This window comes from Dama dama, chromosome 7 (assembly GCF_033118175.1).
Source record: "Dama dama isolate Ldn47 chromosome 7, ASM3311817v1, whole genome shotgun sequence".
Taxonomy (NCBI): Eukaryota; Metazoa; Chordata; class Mammalia; order Artiodactyla; family Cervidae; genus Dama; species Dama dama.
In genome coordinates, this window is record NC_083687.1 from 5,508,675 (window position 1) to 5,524,955 (window position 16,281).

At 41.0% G+C, this 16,281-nt stretch overlaps 1 protein-coding gene across 2 annotated transcripts in view; it reads right to left on the minus strand.

The window, feature by feature from the left end:
• PRIM2 (DNA primase subunit 2) overlaps positions 1 to 16,281 on the minus strand; it is a 301,960-nt gene that overhangs the window by 40,539 nt on the left and 245,140 nt on the right. For both annotated transcript variants that reach the window (XM_061146329.1, XM_061146328.1), the window contains exon 11: positions 5,481 to 5,607. In XM_061146329.1, the coding sequence (XP_061002312.1) occupies positions 5,481 to 5,607 (127 nt within the window). The remainder of the gene's footprint in view (positions 1 to 5,480; positions 5,608 to 16,281) is intronic.

The window sequence follows — 16,281 nt, forward strand, 5'->3', positions numbered from 1 at the left end:
CTTTCTCTGACAAACAAAAATTGAAGTAGTATGTTTCCAGATCTCCAGGCCAAGAAACGTTAAAAGAAGTTCTTCAAAGACAAGGAAAATGATATAAACCAGAAATTCAGATCTACCCAAAGAAAATCTGAATATAAAAGAACAGGAAAGGTAATATACAAACCTTTGCTTTTCTTATTCATAACTAATCTAACAGATAACAGTTTGTTCAAAGCAATGGGAACAATGTATTCTATTATGTAGGTTTATGTACCTATCTGCATGTGTTTATATATTCTTATTATAAATGAAGTAAATGACAGAAGGATACAAGGGAAGTAGAAATATTCATTATTATAAGGCACTTGTATTACTTGTGCGTGACATGGTGACCCAAAAAGAGACATATTAGTTGTACATATATATGAAAACTCCTTAAAAGTAAAACCAATTTAGAAAGTAATAAAATGAGTATGATATGTTAAGAAGAAAAAAATGGAATCATATAAAATGCTCAGTTAAAACCACAAAAGGCAGAAAAAGTGTGGAAGACAAAAACAGAAACAAAGAATAAGGACAACAAATAAAAAACAGTAAGAAATACAGCAGCATTAAGACAACCATATCAATCATCACTTTAAACAGCATGCTGCTGCTGCTGCTAAATCACTTCAGTCGTGTCCGACTCCGCGCGACCAAATAGACGGCAGCCCACCAGGCTCCCCTGTCCCTGGGCTTCTCCCGGCAAGAAAACCAGAGCGGGCTGCCATTTCCTTCTCCAATGCGTGCATGCAGGCCAGGTCACGTCAGTCGTGTCTGACTCTGTGCAGCCCTGTGAACAGCAGCCCACCAGGCTCCTCTGTCCACGGGATTCTCCAGGCAAGAATACTGGAGTGGGTTGCCACTGCCTTCTCCATGGTCACCCATTAAAAGCAGACTGTCAGAGTGGATCAAAATCAAGACCCAACTGTGTGTTGTATACAAAAAAGCCACTTTAAAGAAACATGGATTGAAAGGAATGGAAGAGAAAGATACACCATGCTAACACAAACCAAAGCAAGTGGGAGTATGTATTTCTTTCAGACAGAGTAGACCTCAGACCACACAGGATAAAAAGGGTCTTTACGTAACAATAAGGGGTGAACACTCCAAGAAGACATCACCATCTGTACCGTGCATGCACTTAACAACAGAGCAGCAAAACACACAGGAAACATCTGGCAGAACCACAAAGAGAAGTCCTGGCCCCACTGCTGGCGACCTCCACACCTCTGACAACTGCACGGGTCCTGCAGGAGAGTCACCCACACAGGAGAGCGCCTGAGCACTCGAGAGACAGAAACGATACCCACAACCAGCTACACAGCTCACAGGGACAAGGTTTCTGCTGCAGCCATGTCAACATGGGGACAGCTGAGCACACGTAGGGCAGAGTTCACCTAGGAACTCTCTCTCTTGCTCAGCATTGCTGTGGACCAAAAACTGCTCAAAGAAACAGATTATTCATTAAAAAAAGAGAAAGAGAGTAGATCAGTGTATCTAATAAACAACAGGAGCTTCCTGACTGTTTGCTAAGTACAGCAGTCCCTCAATATCCGTGGGGACTGGTTCCAGGATCTGCCCAGGATACCAAGCCTGCAGGTACCCAAGTCCATTGGCTGGGCTTCCATACCCAAGATTCCACATCCTCAGATTCAACCAACCTCAGATCTTGTAGTGTTGTATATATTTGTTGGAAAAAATTCACATGTAAGATGAACCCTTGGAGTTCATACCCTTGCTGTTGAAGAGTCAACTGTGTACTATTTTCTAGCTGATAGAGTTTAAACTAAAAACAAAATTTAAAAAAAAGGAGAATGGACAGGAATAAATTAGATAAAATAACAAAAAGAAGAAATACAAAATCCTGCTTTTAAGGTAAGAAAAGTCAAAAATCAATATTACAGTAATTCAACTCTATGCCACAACCCATAATGCTGAAGAAGCTGAAGCTGAACGGTTCTATGAAGACCTACAAGGCCTTCTAAAACCAAACAAAATGTCCTTTTCATTATAGGCGACTGGAAAGCAAAACTACAAAGTCAAGAGATACCTGGAGTAACAGGCAAATTTGGCCTTGGAGTACAGAATGAAGCAGGGCAAAGGCTAACAGAGTTTTGCCAAGAGAACGCATTGGTCATAGCAAACACCCTCTTCCAACAACACAAGAGAAGACTCTACACATGGACATCACCAGATGGTCAACACCGAAATCAGACTGATTATATATTTGCAACCAAAGATACAGAAGCTCTATATAGTCAGCAAAAACATGACTGGGAGTTGATTGTGGCTCAGATAATGAACTCCTTATGGCAAAATTCAGACTTGAATAAAGTAGGGAAAAGCACTAGACCATTCAGATATGATCTAAATCAAATCCCTTACAAATGTACAGTGGAAGTGACAAATAGATTCAAGGGATTATACCTGAGAGAGTGCCTGAAGAACTATGCACAGAGTTTCATGTCACTGTACAGGAGGCAGTGATCAACACCATCCCCAAGAAAAAGAAATGGAAAAAGGAAAAATGGTTGTCTGAGAAGGCCTTACAAATACCTGTGAAGAGAGGAGAAGTGAAAAGCAAAGGAGAAAAGGAAAGATATATCCATTTGAATGCAGAGTTCAGAGAATAGCAAGGAGAGCTAAGAAAGCGTTCTTCGGTGATTAATGCAAAGAAATAGAGGAAAACAACAGAATGGGAAAGACTAGAGATCTCTTCAAGAAAATTAGAGACACCAAGGGAACATTTCAGGCAAAGATGGGCACAAAAAGGACAAAAATGGTGAGGACCTAACAGAAGCAGAAGATATTAAGAACAGGTGGCAAGAATACACAGAAGAACTATACAGAAAAGATCCTCATGACCCAGATAACCATGATGGTGTGGTCACTCACCTAGAGCCAGACATCCTAGAGTGCGAAGTCGAGTGGGCTTTAGGAACCATCACTACAAACAAAGCAGATGAAGGTGACGGAATTCCAGTTGAGTTATTTCAAATCCTAAAAGATGATGCTGTGAAAGAGCTGCACTCAATATGCCAGTAAATTTGGAAAACTCAGCAGGGGCCACAGGCCTGGAAAAAGTCAGTTTTCATTCCAATCCCAAAGAAAGGCAATGTCAAAGAATGCTCAAACTACCTCACAATTGCACTCATCTCATATGCTACTAAAGTAATGCTCAAAATTCTCCAAGCCAGGCTTCAACAGTATGTGAACAAAGAATTTCCAGATGTTCAAGCTGGATTTAGAAAAGGTTGAGGAACCAGAGATCAAACTGCCAACATCGGCTGGATCATCGAAAAAGCAACAGAGTTCCAGAAAAACATCTACTTCTGCTTTACTGACTACACCAGAGCCTTTGATTGTGTGATCACACTAAACTGGGGAAAATTCTTAAAGGGATGGGAATACCAGACCACCTTATCTGCCTCCTGAGAAATCTGCATGCAGGTCAAGAAGCAACAGTTAGAACTGGACATGGAACAACAGACTGGCTCTAAATCGGGAAAGGAGTACTCTGTATTATCACCCTGCTTCTTTAACTTCTATGCAGAGTACATCACGAGAAACGCTGGGCTGGATGAAGCACAAGCTGGAATCAAGACTGTCAGGAGAAATATCAATAACCTCAGATGTGCAGATGACACCACCCTTATTGCGTAAAGTGAAGAAAAACTAAAGAGCCTCTTGATGAAAGTGAAAGAGGAAAGTGAAAAAGTCGGCTTAAAACTCAACATTCAAAAACTAAGATCATGGCATGCGGTCCCACTGTGTCATGGCAAATAGATGGGGAAATAATGGAAACAGTGACAGACTTTATTTTTTTGGGCAGATGGTGATTGCAGCCATGAAGTTAAAAGACTCTTGTTCCTTGGAAGAAAAGCAATGACCTAGAAAGCATGTTAAAAAAGCAGAGACATTACTTTGCCAACAAAGGTCCACCTAGTCAAAGCTATGGTTTTTCCAGCAGTCATGTACGGATGTGAGAGTTGGACTATAAAGAAAGCTAAGCACCGAAGAACTGATGCTTTTGAACTGTGGCGGTGGAGAAGACTCTTGAGAGTCCCTTGGACTGCAAGGAGATCCAACCAGTCCATCCTAAAGGAGATCAGTCCTGGGTGTTCATTGGAAGCACTGACGCTGAAGCTGAAACTTCAATACTTTGGCCACCTAAAGTGAAGTACTGACTCATTTGAAAAGACCCTGATGCTGGGAAAGATGGAAGGCAGGAGGCAAATGGGATAACAGAGGATGAGATGGTGGTATGGCATCACCAACTCAATGGACAAGAGTTTGAGTAAGTTCTGAAAGTTGGTGAAGCCTGATGTGCTGCAGTCTGTGGGGTCACAAAGATTCAGACACAATTGAGTAACTGGGCTGAAAATGAAGTAAATAAGCAATGTGTTGAGGACCTGGAAACAGACAGAACCCTCTCTTCAGGAGCTGCACTTGGCCAAGTAAATTACTTGGGTGTAATTACCAGGGTGTAAATTACTCCCTGGTGTGGCCACTGGGGAAAGCTACAGACTTTCTCACCACAGCTATCTGGTCAGTTGCTTTCAAAGTTTAGAAGACATAAAAATCATCCAGGACCTTGAAAATAAATCTGATTTTATGCATCTGAGGGTGGAGTCGGCAAGTCTGCATTTCTAAAAGTTTCATAAGTGCTGGACATGACAGGTGAGAACCACTCACTGAATGTTCCAGGCCTGGCCACCCCTGTGTCTACTAAACAAATGCTCTGGACACATAAAGCATCTTGGTTAAAATTCCACTTGGGATTTTTTTAGATCTTTAACAGCTTGCAACTGTATGATCATCTAAAAAAGAATTTCATTTAAGATGCTAAAACAAAGTTTTGACACATACTGTAGTCAGTCCTGGTAATCTAGAAAATTTAATGAATATGGACTATTAAATCTTTCTGTCACACATCAGACAAATGGAGGAACTTTTCAGGGTATGCTCAAATAAGTATTTTAGAAAAAAAGGTGTTAAATTCAGCAATCTACAGAAAACAGATTAACTTTTTTTTTAACCTACAAGTTAAGACAAACTGATAGATGTTTGAAATCATGACTTGTTAGATCCCTCGCTTAGCCTTTGTTTGTCAGATAGAAAATTAACGAATATACCCTTCTAAAATTTGAGGCACTCAACTTTAAAAAGCTTTGATCAACTGTCTAAGCCACATGCAGGAGAAAGAGAACAGCAGGTGAAGAAGCTGGAGGCCTGAGAGCCCGGCTCAGCACAAAGTGGAACACAGTGGGCCCACGTTCTCTTACTGGCCCAGCTCAGTAATAAAACAAACTGTGAGAGCCAGTGGGCCTCTGGCTTGACCCGATGACTGACAGGGAGCCACGAGCCCACTCCCTTTAGTAACGCAAAGTCTGTTGCGCTGTTCCCTGCAGAGCTCCTGGGCTTCTGTGCATTACAGACACGCCAGAGAAAGCGCTTACCGTGATAATCCCCTTGGCCTGGGGTATTGGTGAGGATGATCTTCATGCAGCTGTAAGGTGTGTAGTCTGTCCTCTTGCCTTCCTTTCCGTAGCTGTGGCGGATGTTGTAAGAGTAGCCTTTATCAAACTGATTGGAGGAATAAGAGAGAAGAGACAAATAAAGCCAGCATTAAACTGATGGTGCCAGCAGTGCCAGCTGGAATCAAACGTACAAAGTAACACTTTCTAAAATAAATTCAGCATTCACGGCCGATGTACATCTACATCATACACAACATTCGGGTCCTTTATAGGTTTTTAAAGGTGCAAAACCTAAAGGAAATAAATTTATCAGGTTAGAGACAGTTAATGTTTATATTTATATGTTTAAAGATGAGGATAATTCTTTCCTGAGAAGAATAATCAATTTGCCTTTTCTTGGCTTGATTCCAAAGATCATGCTAAATGTCAATCATCTTCTCTATCCACGGTATGCTAGTCTTCCCTGAATTCCCACATCTTGCCTACTCTACTACTAAGGGCCTCCTGATACAATTAATGCCTCCCCTGCATTTTCACTACACAAAAGCAAGCCGTCAGCAAATGCTTCAAGAATGAAAGAACACTGTGACTGCCTCCTGCCAGGAAGTCCCGACTCATGTTCAACAAGCAAGGTAACTACACAAGAAGGACTTTGCAGGGTGGGAGAAAAGGGAACTCATATTTATTGAAAGGCTCAGTACAGTGGGTCTAAGCTGTCCAATACTTTAAAGAACGTCGGAAAAAGAATCAGGAGATGAGGAAACACTGTGGGTTTTCACGGATGAGACTGTTTTTCATTGAGGCGTACAGCTAACTTACAACGCTGTGTTAGCTTCTGAGGTACAGCAAAGTGATCCAGCTATGCATACACATATATGTATTCTTTTCCAGATTATTTTCCAGTATAGGTTATTATAAGACACTGAACATAGTCCCCTGTGCTATACAGTAGGACCTTGCTGTTTAGAGCTGAGATTTTTAATTTTGAGGCTATAATCTACATTGAGTGACATGCGTAGATATCAAGTCTCCAGTTTGATGTAACACACACCAGCATCAAGAAACGGCAAGATTCCTTCATTCACAAAGCTCCCTCAAGCCCCTTCACAGCATTCTTCCCCAACCTACACACCAGAAGCATCCGCTGGTTTCACTTCTGTCACCATGGCTTTAGACATTCTACAACTTCACATAAATGGTATCACCTACAACTTGGCACTTGCCTTCTACCTCTACAAGGATCAAATTATGAGCTGCTTCAGCTGTTGACCTTCAAACCCCCTTGAAAGTTCAATTTGGAAATTAGGAATGAGGCACTCTGTGCTCTGGCAAAAAAATGGCAGAAGAGGTCTTCAGAGAGTTAGATATTTTCAGGATAAGATTTTATGACCCTAATTCTTGCATCTCCTTGTATCTATGAAACCACTAAAATCGTTCATGGTGATGTCTGTTCTTTGTAATGAGCAGTAAGCCTCACAAAACTAGCAGAAATCCTGTGCAAAAGATATGTGCTTGATTTTGGGTACTCCCCCTTTCCCAAAATCACAAATATACTGACCTCCCTGCTACCTCTTCAGAACACTTTCTGAGAGGTAACTGAGACGCTGTCTCTTTTGCTACAGTCCTCATTTTGCCCCAAATAAAACTTAACTCACAACTCTCACATTGTGCTTTTCTTTGGTCAACATGCCAAAGTACCGTATTCTGGGATGGTATATCTGGTACCCCCATGTGAACTGGAAAACATTTTCCAACACCATTTACTGAAGACAATTTAGTCCATTGTTCTTTCAGTTCAGTTCACTCAGTCATGTCCAACTCTTTGCGACGCCGTGAATCGCAGCACGCCAGGACTACCTGTCCATCACCAACTCCCAGAGTTTACCCAAACTCATGTCCATTGAGTCAGTGATGCCATCCAACCATCTCATCCTGTGTTATCCCCTTCTCCTGCTACCTTCAAACTTCCCCAATATAAAGGTCTTTTAAATTGATTCAGCTCTTTGCATAAGGTGGACAAAGTATTGGAGCCTCAGCTTCAACATCAGTCCTTCCAATGAATACCCAGGACTGATCTCCTTTAGGATGGACTGGTTGGATCTCCTTGCAGTCCAAGGGACTCTCAAGAGTCTTCTCCACAACCACAGGTCAAAAGCATCAATTCTTCGGTGCTCAGCTTTCTTTATAGTCCAATTCTCACATCCATACATGACCACTGGAAAAACCATAGCCTTGACTAGATGAACCTTTGTTGACAAAGTAATGTCTCTGTTTTTTAATATGCTGTCTAGGTTGGTCCTAACTTTCCTTCCAAGGAGTAAGCACCTTTTAATTTCATGGCTGCAATCACCATCTGCAGTGATTTTGGAGCCCAAAAACTAAAGTCAGCCACTGTTTCCACATCTATTTGCCATGAAGTGATGCCATGATCTTAGTTTTCTGAATGTTGAGCTTTAAGCCAACTTTTTCACTCTCCTCTTTCACCTTCATCAAGAGGTTCTTTAGTTCTTCACTTTCTGCCATAAGGGTGGTGTCATGTGCATATCTGAGGTTATTGACATTTCTCCCAGCAATCTTGGTTCCAGCCTGTGCTTCCGCCAGCCCAGCGTTTCTCATGATGTACTCTGCATAGAAGTTAAATAAGCAGGCTGACAGTATACAGACTTGACCTTTTAGGAACCAGTCCTTTTCCTATTAGGAACCAGTCTGTTGTTCCATGTCCAGTTCTAATTGTTGCTTCCTGACCTGCATACAGGCTTCTCAAGAGGCAGGTTAGGTGTTCTGGTATTCCCACCTCTTTCAGAAGTTTCCACAGTTTATTGTGATCCACACAGTCAAAGGCTTTGGCATAGTCAATAAAGCAGAAATAGATGTTTTTCTGAAACTCTCTTGCTTTTTCGATGATCCATCGGATGTTGGCAATTTAATCTCTGGTTCCTCTGCCTTTTCTAAAACCAGCTTGAACATCTGGAAGTTCATGGCTCACGTATTGCTGAAGCCTGGCTTGGAGAATTTTGAGCATTACTTTACTAGCGTGTGAGATGAGTGCAACTGTGTGGTAGTTTGAGCACTCTTTGGCATTGTCTTTCTTTGGGATTGGAATGAAAACTGACCTTTTCTAGTCCTGTGGCTACTGCTGGGGTTTCCAAATTTGCTGACATATTGAGTGCAGCACTTTCACAGCATCATCTTTCAGGATTTGAAATAGCTCAACTGCAATTCCATCACCTCCACTAGCTTTGTTCGTAGTGATGCTTTCTAAGGACCACTTGACTTCACATTCCAGGATGTCTGGCTCTAGGTGAGTGATCACACCATTGTAATCATCTGGGTCATAAAGATCTTGTTTGTACAGTTCTTCTGTGTATTCTTGCTACCTCTTCTTAATATCTTCTGCTTCTGTTAGGTCCCTACCATTTCTGTCCTTTATTAAGCCCATCTTTGCCTGAAATGTTCCCTTGGTGTCTCTAATTTTCTTGAAGAGATCTCTAGTCTTTCCTATTCTATTGTTTTCCTCTATTTCTTTCCACTGATCGCTGAGGAAGGCTTTCTTATCTCTCCTTGTTATTCTTCGGAACTCTGCATTCAAATGGGAATATCTTTCCTTTTCTCCTTTGCTTTTTGCTTCCCTTCTTTTCACAGCTATTTGTAAGGCCTCCTCAGACAGCCATTTTGCTTTTTTGCATTTCTTTTTCTTGGGGATGATCTTGATTCCTATATCCTGTACAATGTCACAAACCTCCGTCCATAGTTCTTCAGGCTCTCTATCAGGTCTAGTCCCTTAAATATATTTGTCATTTTACTGTATAATCATAAGGGATCTGACTTAGGTCATACCTGAATGGTCTAGTGGTTTTCCCCATTTTCTTCAATTTAAGTCTGAATCAGGCAATAAGGAGGTTCATGATCTGAGTCACAGTAAGCTCCTGGTCTTGTTTTTGTTGACTGTATAGAGCTTCTCCATCTTTGGCTGCAAAGAATGTAATCAATCTGATTTTGGTGTTGACCATCTGGTGATGTCCATGTGTAGAGTCTTCTCTTGTGTTGTTGGAAGAGGGTGTTTGCTATGACCAGTGCATTCTCTTGGCAGAACTCTGTTAGCCTTTGCCCTGCTTCATTCTGTACTCCCTTGCTCTGTAAGTCCACTCCTTTGCCAATGCCATAGTGTCTCTGTTACATCTTTAAAGCAAGCCTCAATTTCAGGTAATGTAAGTCCTCTTGCTTTGTTCTTTTTCAATATTATTTTGCCTATTTTATGTCCTTCCTTTTCCGTACAAACTTTAAAATCAGTTTATCAATTTCTACTTTAAAAAAATAAAAAGACTGCAATCAGTAGCTTATGGTTTCATAACTACTGATGTGCCCACAAGCAATCTACAGCCAGGAAAACAAATAGCATTTTAACTGAAAGAAAACTTTCAGAAATAAAAAAAATCTTTCAAATTATCATTACATTTCACTGATGAAAACAAGAATGTTAAAAGTTCCAGCAAACATCTTTTATGGACAACTTCTGTTTGTTTTGTTAGTCATAAGCATTTAACTATAATCAATCTCTTTGTACAAACTTTTAGGTATGAATTGAACTTAATTAGACATAAGATTTCTCTACATTCATCAAAAAACACAGAAAGAACTTTTCAGTAGCCATTCTACCTAATGAAAAGCTACTCTCTCTAAGGAAAAAAAGCTAACATTAGTATCTTCCCCCTCCCTTTTCCTTCCAATTATTTACCATTTATGTGTATGTATATCTAAATGTGGACATCCCTAAGTTTTCACGCTATTCACATATTTATCATACAACTGTCTTCTTTAGTTTTCAAACTGGCAAACTCTTCAAATATTGTGCAGAAGGTACATTTATTGGGTGATGTTTTAGGGAATACTTTTCAGGTGTCCACATCCAGAACTCAGGGAAACGCCTCTAAGTAGTTATATGGGAAGAGGGGTGAGAACCAGGTGGAAGCACTCTTTTTTGTCTTGGCTCCTCCATTCCACCCCAGCCAGCAATAGAAAACACCAGAAAATCAACAGCCTGAAGGTGGTCAAGCAGAAGTTGGCAACCTTCCAAATTAGTCCTAACATTCCAGCTGTGGCACTGTAATCTACATTTCTACCCAAGTTAGCAAAAAGTTATTTTCAGAGCCACTATGTCACCAATGGAATTCAAGAAATGCGATAAAGCAGGTGCATCTTAATCCTCTCCTGCTGGTCTATTTCAGAGTCCCTCACAAGTCTGCCCCCCACCCCAGCTCCATGCACTGCACAGAGACTGCATTATATTTTTTATAGTATTTACACCCAAATCTACTCAGAAGCCGTAAGTATATATAAACCTCTAATTGCCAAGAGTCATGCATGGTCTTCCTTAGAAGAAAGTATTTCCTACCAAGAAAAGCCCCCAGACCAAGTATTACTCCTACTGGCAGGACGTCAACACCTGCCTTTCATAAGTCAAGCCTGCCTTGCACAGTTAAGTGAGAATAGTTGAAAACCAAGTATTCTTTAGAGAGAGATTTATATTCAAAAAAGAAAATCTTCTTGACCTAAGTGAGGCAAAAAAACCATAAATATACGAGCAGAGAAGAGGGTAAGGATATGGCAATTCTAACAAAAACATAGTCGAGAGTCGATCCCTTTTTGTGGGTTGTTTCCTACTCACAAGGATCTGGAACTCTAGTTTACATATTGAGAAACACACAGAGGGTGGGTCTACCGACTACAGAGGCCAGTCCTTCACTGCCCAGATCCAGCGTCCCACACATCACCGTGAGGGCCCCTAGAAGCTACCAGGAAGGCACAGCTCAGCAGCAGAGCCACATGTAGAGACAGAGCTGCCCTGGGGAAGGGCGGGAAGGCACCATGGGCTCGCCGTGACACACTGTTCTCGCCAGCTCTCCTGCAGCTGGCGACCCATTGATTCTCACTCCTCCTGCCACTTCCCGAAAGCTTTGCTTACAGTGTTCATAACCAGAACACATGCCATAAGCATTTAATACACAGCACCCCCATTAAATGCTTACTTACTAAATTACTCAATTATCTGTAAAACCAATCTTGTCATCCTTCACCTACAGATTCCAAGTACTTCTCTTAACTCTTAACTTTAGCCACAGTTTAATTCTTTGAGAGATCACTGAAACATCACATATTCTAACCAAACAACACACTGAAGGAAGCTTGGAGACCAAAGATTAATAGTTAAGACAAGTGCTTTAAATCAAATACTCAAACTGAAATCTGTCTCTACTATGTGTTAACTGTGTGACCTTGGGCAAGTGACTCAACTTCTTTGTAACAATTCCCTTACATAGTATATAAAAACAAAGGAGTAACATTCCACTCACAAGGTTGGTATGACAATTAGCTAATAGCTCATCTGAATAAAGCACTTGGCATACCATCAAGCACAGAATTAGCTCTGTATTGAATATATTCTCAATCAATATAAAAAAAATTCCAATCAAAAAGTGGGCAGAACACATAACTAGACATTTCTCCAAAGAAGACATAAAGATGGCCGACAGGCAATATGGAAAGATGCTCAACATTACTAATCATCAGGGAAATGCAAATCAAAACTACAGCAAGGTATCCCTTCACACTGGTCAGAATGACCATCATTAAAAGTCTACAAATAACAAATGCTGGAGAGGATATGGAGAAAAGGGAACCCCCCTACACTGCTGGTGGGAATGTAAGCTGGTGCAACCACTATGGAAAGTAATATGGAGGTTCCTTAAAAACTAAAAATAGAGCTACCATAAGATCCTGCAATCGGATTCCTGAGCATATATCCGCAAGAGACGAAAACTAATTCAAAATTATGCCTGCACCCCAGTGGTCAAAGCAGCACCATGCCCAACAGAGAAGACGTGCAGATAACCTAGCAGTGCACCTGCAGGTGGACACAGACAGTGCGGGTCACGCACACACGCCTGCTACCCAGCCACAGGAAGAACAAACGATGCCATCTGCAGCAAACAAACGAAGCTGGATACCACCATACCTAGTGAAGAGAGCCAGAGAAAGACACACATCACAAGCTATCACATACACATGGAATCCTAAAAAATAATACAGATGAACTTATTCACAAACCAAAAACCAATGCACAGACAGAGAAAACAATTTTATAGTTACCAAAGGGGAGAGTGAGGAAGGGATAAGTTAGGATTTTGGTATTAACATATACACTGCTGCTGCCATGTACTGGCTAATTCATATCCAACTCTTTGCAACCCCATGGACTGTAGCTCACCAGGCTCCTCTGTCCATGGGATTTCCCAGGCAAGAATACTAGAGTGGGTTGCCATTTCCTTCTTCAGGGCATCTTGCTGACTCAGGGATCGAACTTGAATCTTCTGCTTGACAGGTGAATTCTTTACCACTGAGCCATGTGGGAAACCCAACATATACGCATTACTTTATGTAAAATACATAAAACAACAAGGACCTACTTATAGTAGAGGAAATTATAGTTAATACCTTGTGATAACCTGTAATGGAAAATAATGTGAAAAAGAATGGACATATGTATGTCTGTGTGTGCATACATGTATCTGTGTGTGTGTGTGTATAAAACTGAATCACTTTGCTGTACACCCAAAACTAACACAACATTGTAAGTCAACTATACTCCAATTTTCCGAAAAAAAAACCCACAAAACTGTAGGGTAATCATTACCATGGCAGTCAGTTTTACTATTACCTATTTACTATTTTCAAGTGAAAAAAAAAATGCACAATGTGAGAGCTGTGAGTTAAGTTTTATCTGAAATGAGAACTACAGCCCAGGAGATAGCCTCTCAGAAAGCTCTGAGGAACTGCTCCAAAGAGTCAGAGGGGAGGTCAGTATACGTGTGATTTCAGTAACAAGGCACACACACAGTCAAGCACACGCTTCCGCAGAAGGTTGCTGCTAGTCAAGAGTAGATGCTTGCATTAATGATTTTAGTGGTTTTCTAGGTATGAGAAGGTGCAAGAATTTGGGCTCATAAAATCTTTACCTGAAAGTATCTAACTATTTGAAGCCTGTTCTGCCAGGCATCCCAGAGCACAGAGAGTCTCTCGTGCTCTCAGCCCTAAACTCCTTTCAGGGGGTGTTGAAGGTCAGTGACTGCAGTGGCCAGGGACTTCCTCCTTGTAGAGGCAGATGACTAGTGACAGTTCTTAGCTGGCGTTATTAAGTAGTGAGCTAGACGTGGTGTGGTGTTTAATATTACTTAAATTACTTACATGTTTTGCCTCCAGCTTCCTCATCAGAAAACCTGAAATCTCATTATTCTAATTTTCATGAGACCTTCATTCAGGTGAGCAATCTGAGGTCTGTAACTCAGCTGGAAGGCACTGCTGCTATTACTTTAATTCAGCCAATTTCCTCATATGGATAGTGAATATTTCTTCTGCTCTGTAGGAGTTAATTCATTTCTTCCTGGTGAGAAATTTTCACCGGTGGAGAGGCAGCAGAAGTCAGAGGGAGAACACAGATTTGGGATCTAGCTCTGACACCTACAAGCTGAATGTTAGGGAATTATCTCAGTCTCTCTTTTTTTTTCGTTTTTAATATTGGAACAATGTCCTTCACTCTGTGCAAAAACACTTTGTAAACTGTAAGCTACTAAGTATACACTGTAATTATTTGCTACAATAATTTGCATAAAACTTGTACAAACCAGTTTGTGTCTGTCTGAAAGGTGAAATTTTAAAAAGAGGTTTTACTTAACAGTCAAGTATCAGGTTGGTGCAAAAGTAATTGCAGTTTCAGGCTGTGAATTTTAAGTCATTATAAGTAGGTTCAGACACCTTTGTTAATCAAAATAGGAACCATTATAATCAACACATTTTTGCCAACCAGAAATAAGTTTGTTTATTCCTGAAATGTAAAAATCTGTGCTTCAGGATTGTGATGAACTCTTGGCAAGCATTTTCAGTAACCTGCTGGTTGCAGAAGCATTTTCCCTGCAAAAAGTCATCAAGATGATTCAAGAAGTGGTAATCAGTTGGCAAGAGGTCAACTAAATATGGTGGATGAGGTGATACTTTGTAGCCCAATTCATTCAACTTTTGAAGCACTAGTTGTGTGTGTGTGGCAGGCATTGTCCTGGAGAAGAACTGGGTTCTTTCTATTGACTAAGGCCAGCTGCTGGCGTTGCAGTTTTTGGTGCATCTCACCTATTTGCTGAGTATACATTTCAGATGTACTGGTTTCACCAGGATTCAAAAAGCCGTAGTGGATCAGACTGGCAGCAAACCACCAAACAGTGACCATGATGTTTTTTGGTGCAAGTCTGGCTTTGGGAAGTGCTTTACCTGCCTCCTGAGAAATCTGTATGCAGGTCACGAAGCAACAGTTAGAGCTGGACATGGAACAATGGACTGGTTCCAAATAGGGAAAGGAGTACATCAAGGCTGTATATTGTCACCTTGCTTATTTAACTTATATGCAGAGTACATCATGCAAAATGCTGGGCTGGATGAAGCACAAACTGGAATCAAGATTTCCAGGAGAAATATGAATAACCTCAGATACACAGATGACACCACCCTTATGGTAGAAAGTGAAGAACTAAAGAGCCTCTTGATGAATATGAAAGAGAGTGAAAGGGCTGGCTTAAAACTCAACATTCAGAAAACTAAGATCATGGCATCTAGTCCCATCACTTCATGCAAATAGATGGGGAAAAAATGGAAACAGTGACAGACTTTATTTTCTTGGGCTCCAAAATCACTGTAGATGGTGACTGCAGCCATGAAATTAAAAGATGCTTGCATCCTCCTTCCAAGAGGAAGAAAAGCTATGACCAACCTAGACAGCATGTTAAAAAGCAGAGACATCACTTTGCCAACAAATGTCCGTCTAGTCAAAGCTATGGTTTTTCCAGTAGTCATGTATGGATGTGAGAGTTGGACCATAAAGAAAGCTGAGTGCCGAAGAACTGATGTTTTTGAACTGTGGTATTGAAGAAGACTCTTGAAAGTACCTTGGACTGCAAGGAGATCCAACCAGTCCATCCTAAAGGAAATCAGTCCTGGATATTCTTTGGAAGAACTGAAGCTGAAGCTCAATGGTTTGGCCAACTGATGCAAAGGACTGACTCATTTGAAAAAGACCCTGATGCTGGGAAAGATTGAAGGCAGGAAGAGAAGGGGATAACAGAGGATGAGATGGTTGGATGGCATCACTGACTCGATGGACATGAGTTTGAGTAAGCTCTAGGAGTTGTTGATGGACAGGAAAGCCTGGAGTGCTGTAGCCCATGGAGTCGCAAAGAATCAGACACGACTAAGTGACTGAACTGACTTCCCAAAGTTGCCTCCCTGGCCCAGAAGCTCCAAACCCCTTTTCTTTTATTTAGGCTAAAACTGAATATGAGTGCAAATTGAAAGTACCCCATGAGTATTGTGTGTTCCTGTACGTACTGTGTGTATATAAATTAGTAAACTTCTCTTCGTTTTTCTCCTGGAAACCTGTCCTTTGCCAGGCTAATCTACAGGGTCCACGCTGGGGAACTTGGGATGAGTACAGGATAAGGTTTATTCCTCCCTGAAGGTTTCATCAGAAAAGCAGGATATATGTTTTTCATGTTCACATCTTAATCCTTTTCATGAAGAACATTTTCAGTTCTAGATCCCCAAATGTGCGGATTTTCTTTCCTTCAAATTTACCTGAGACAAGATCAAGCTACAATTTAAAAATTTTGATTCCCCACTTTGCTATGTGTTCAGGAATGCAGGGTGTGGTGTTAGTGGGTTGTTTGTCTTTCATACTCTGCTA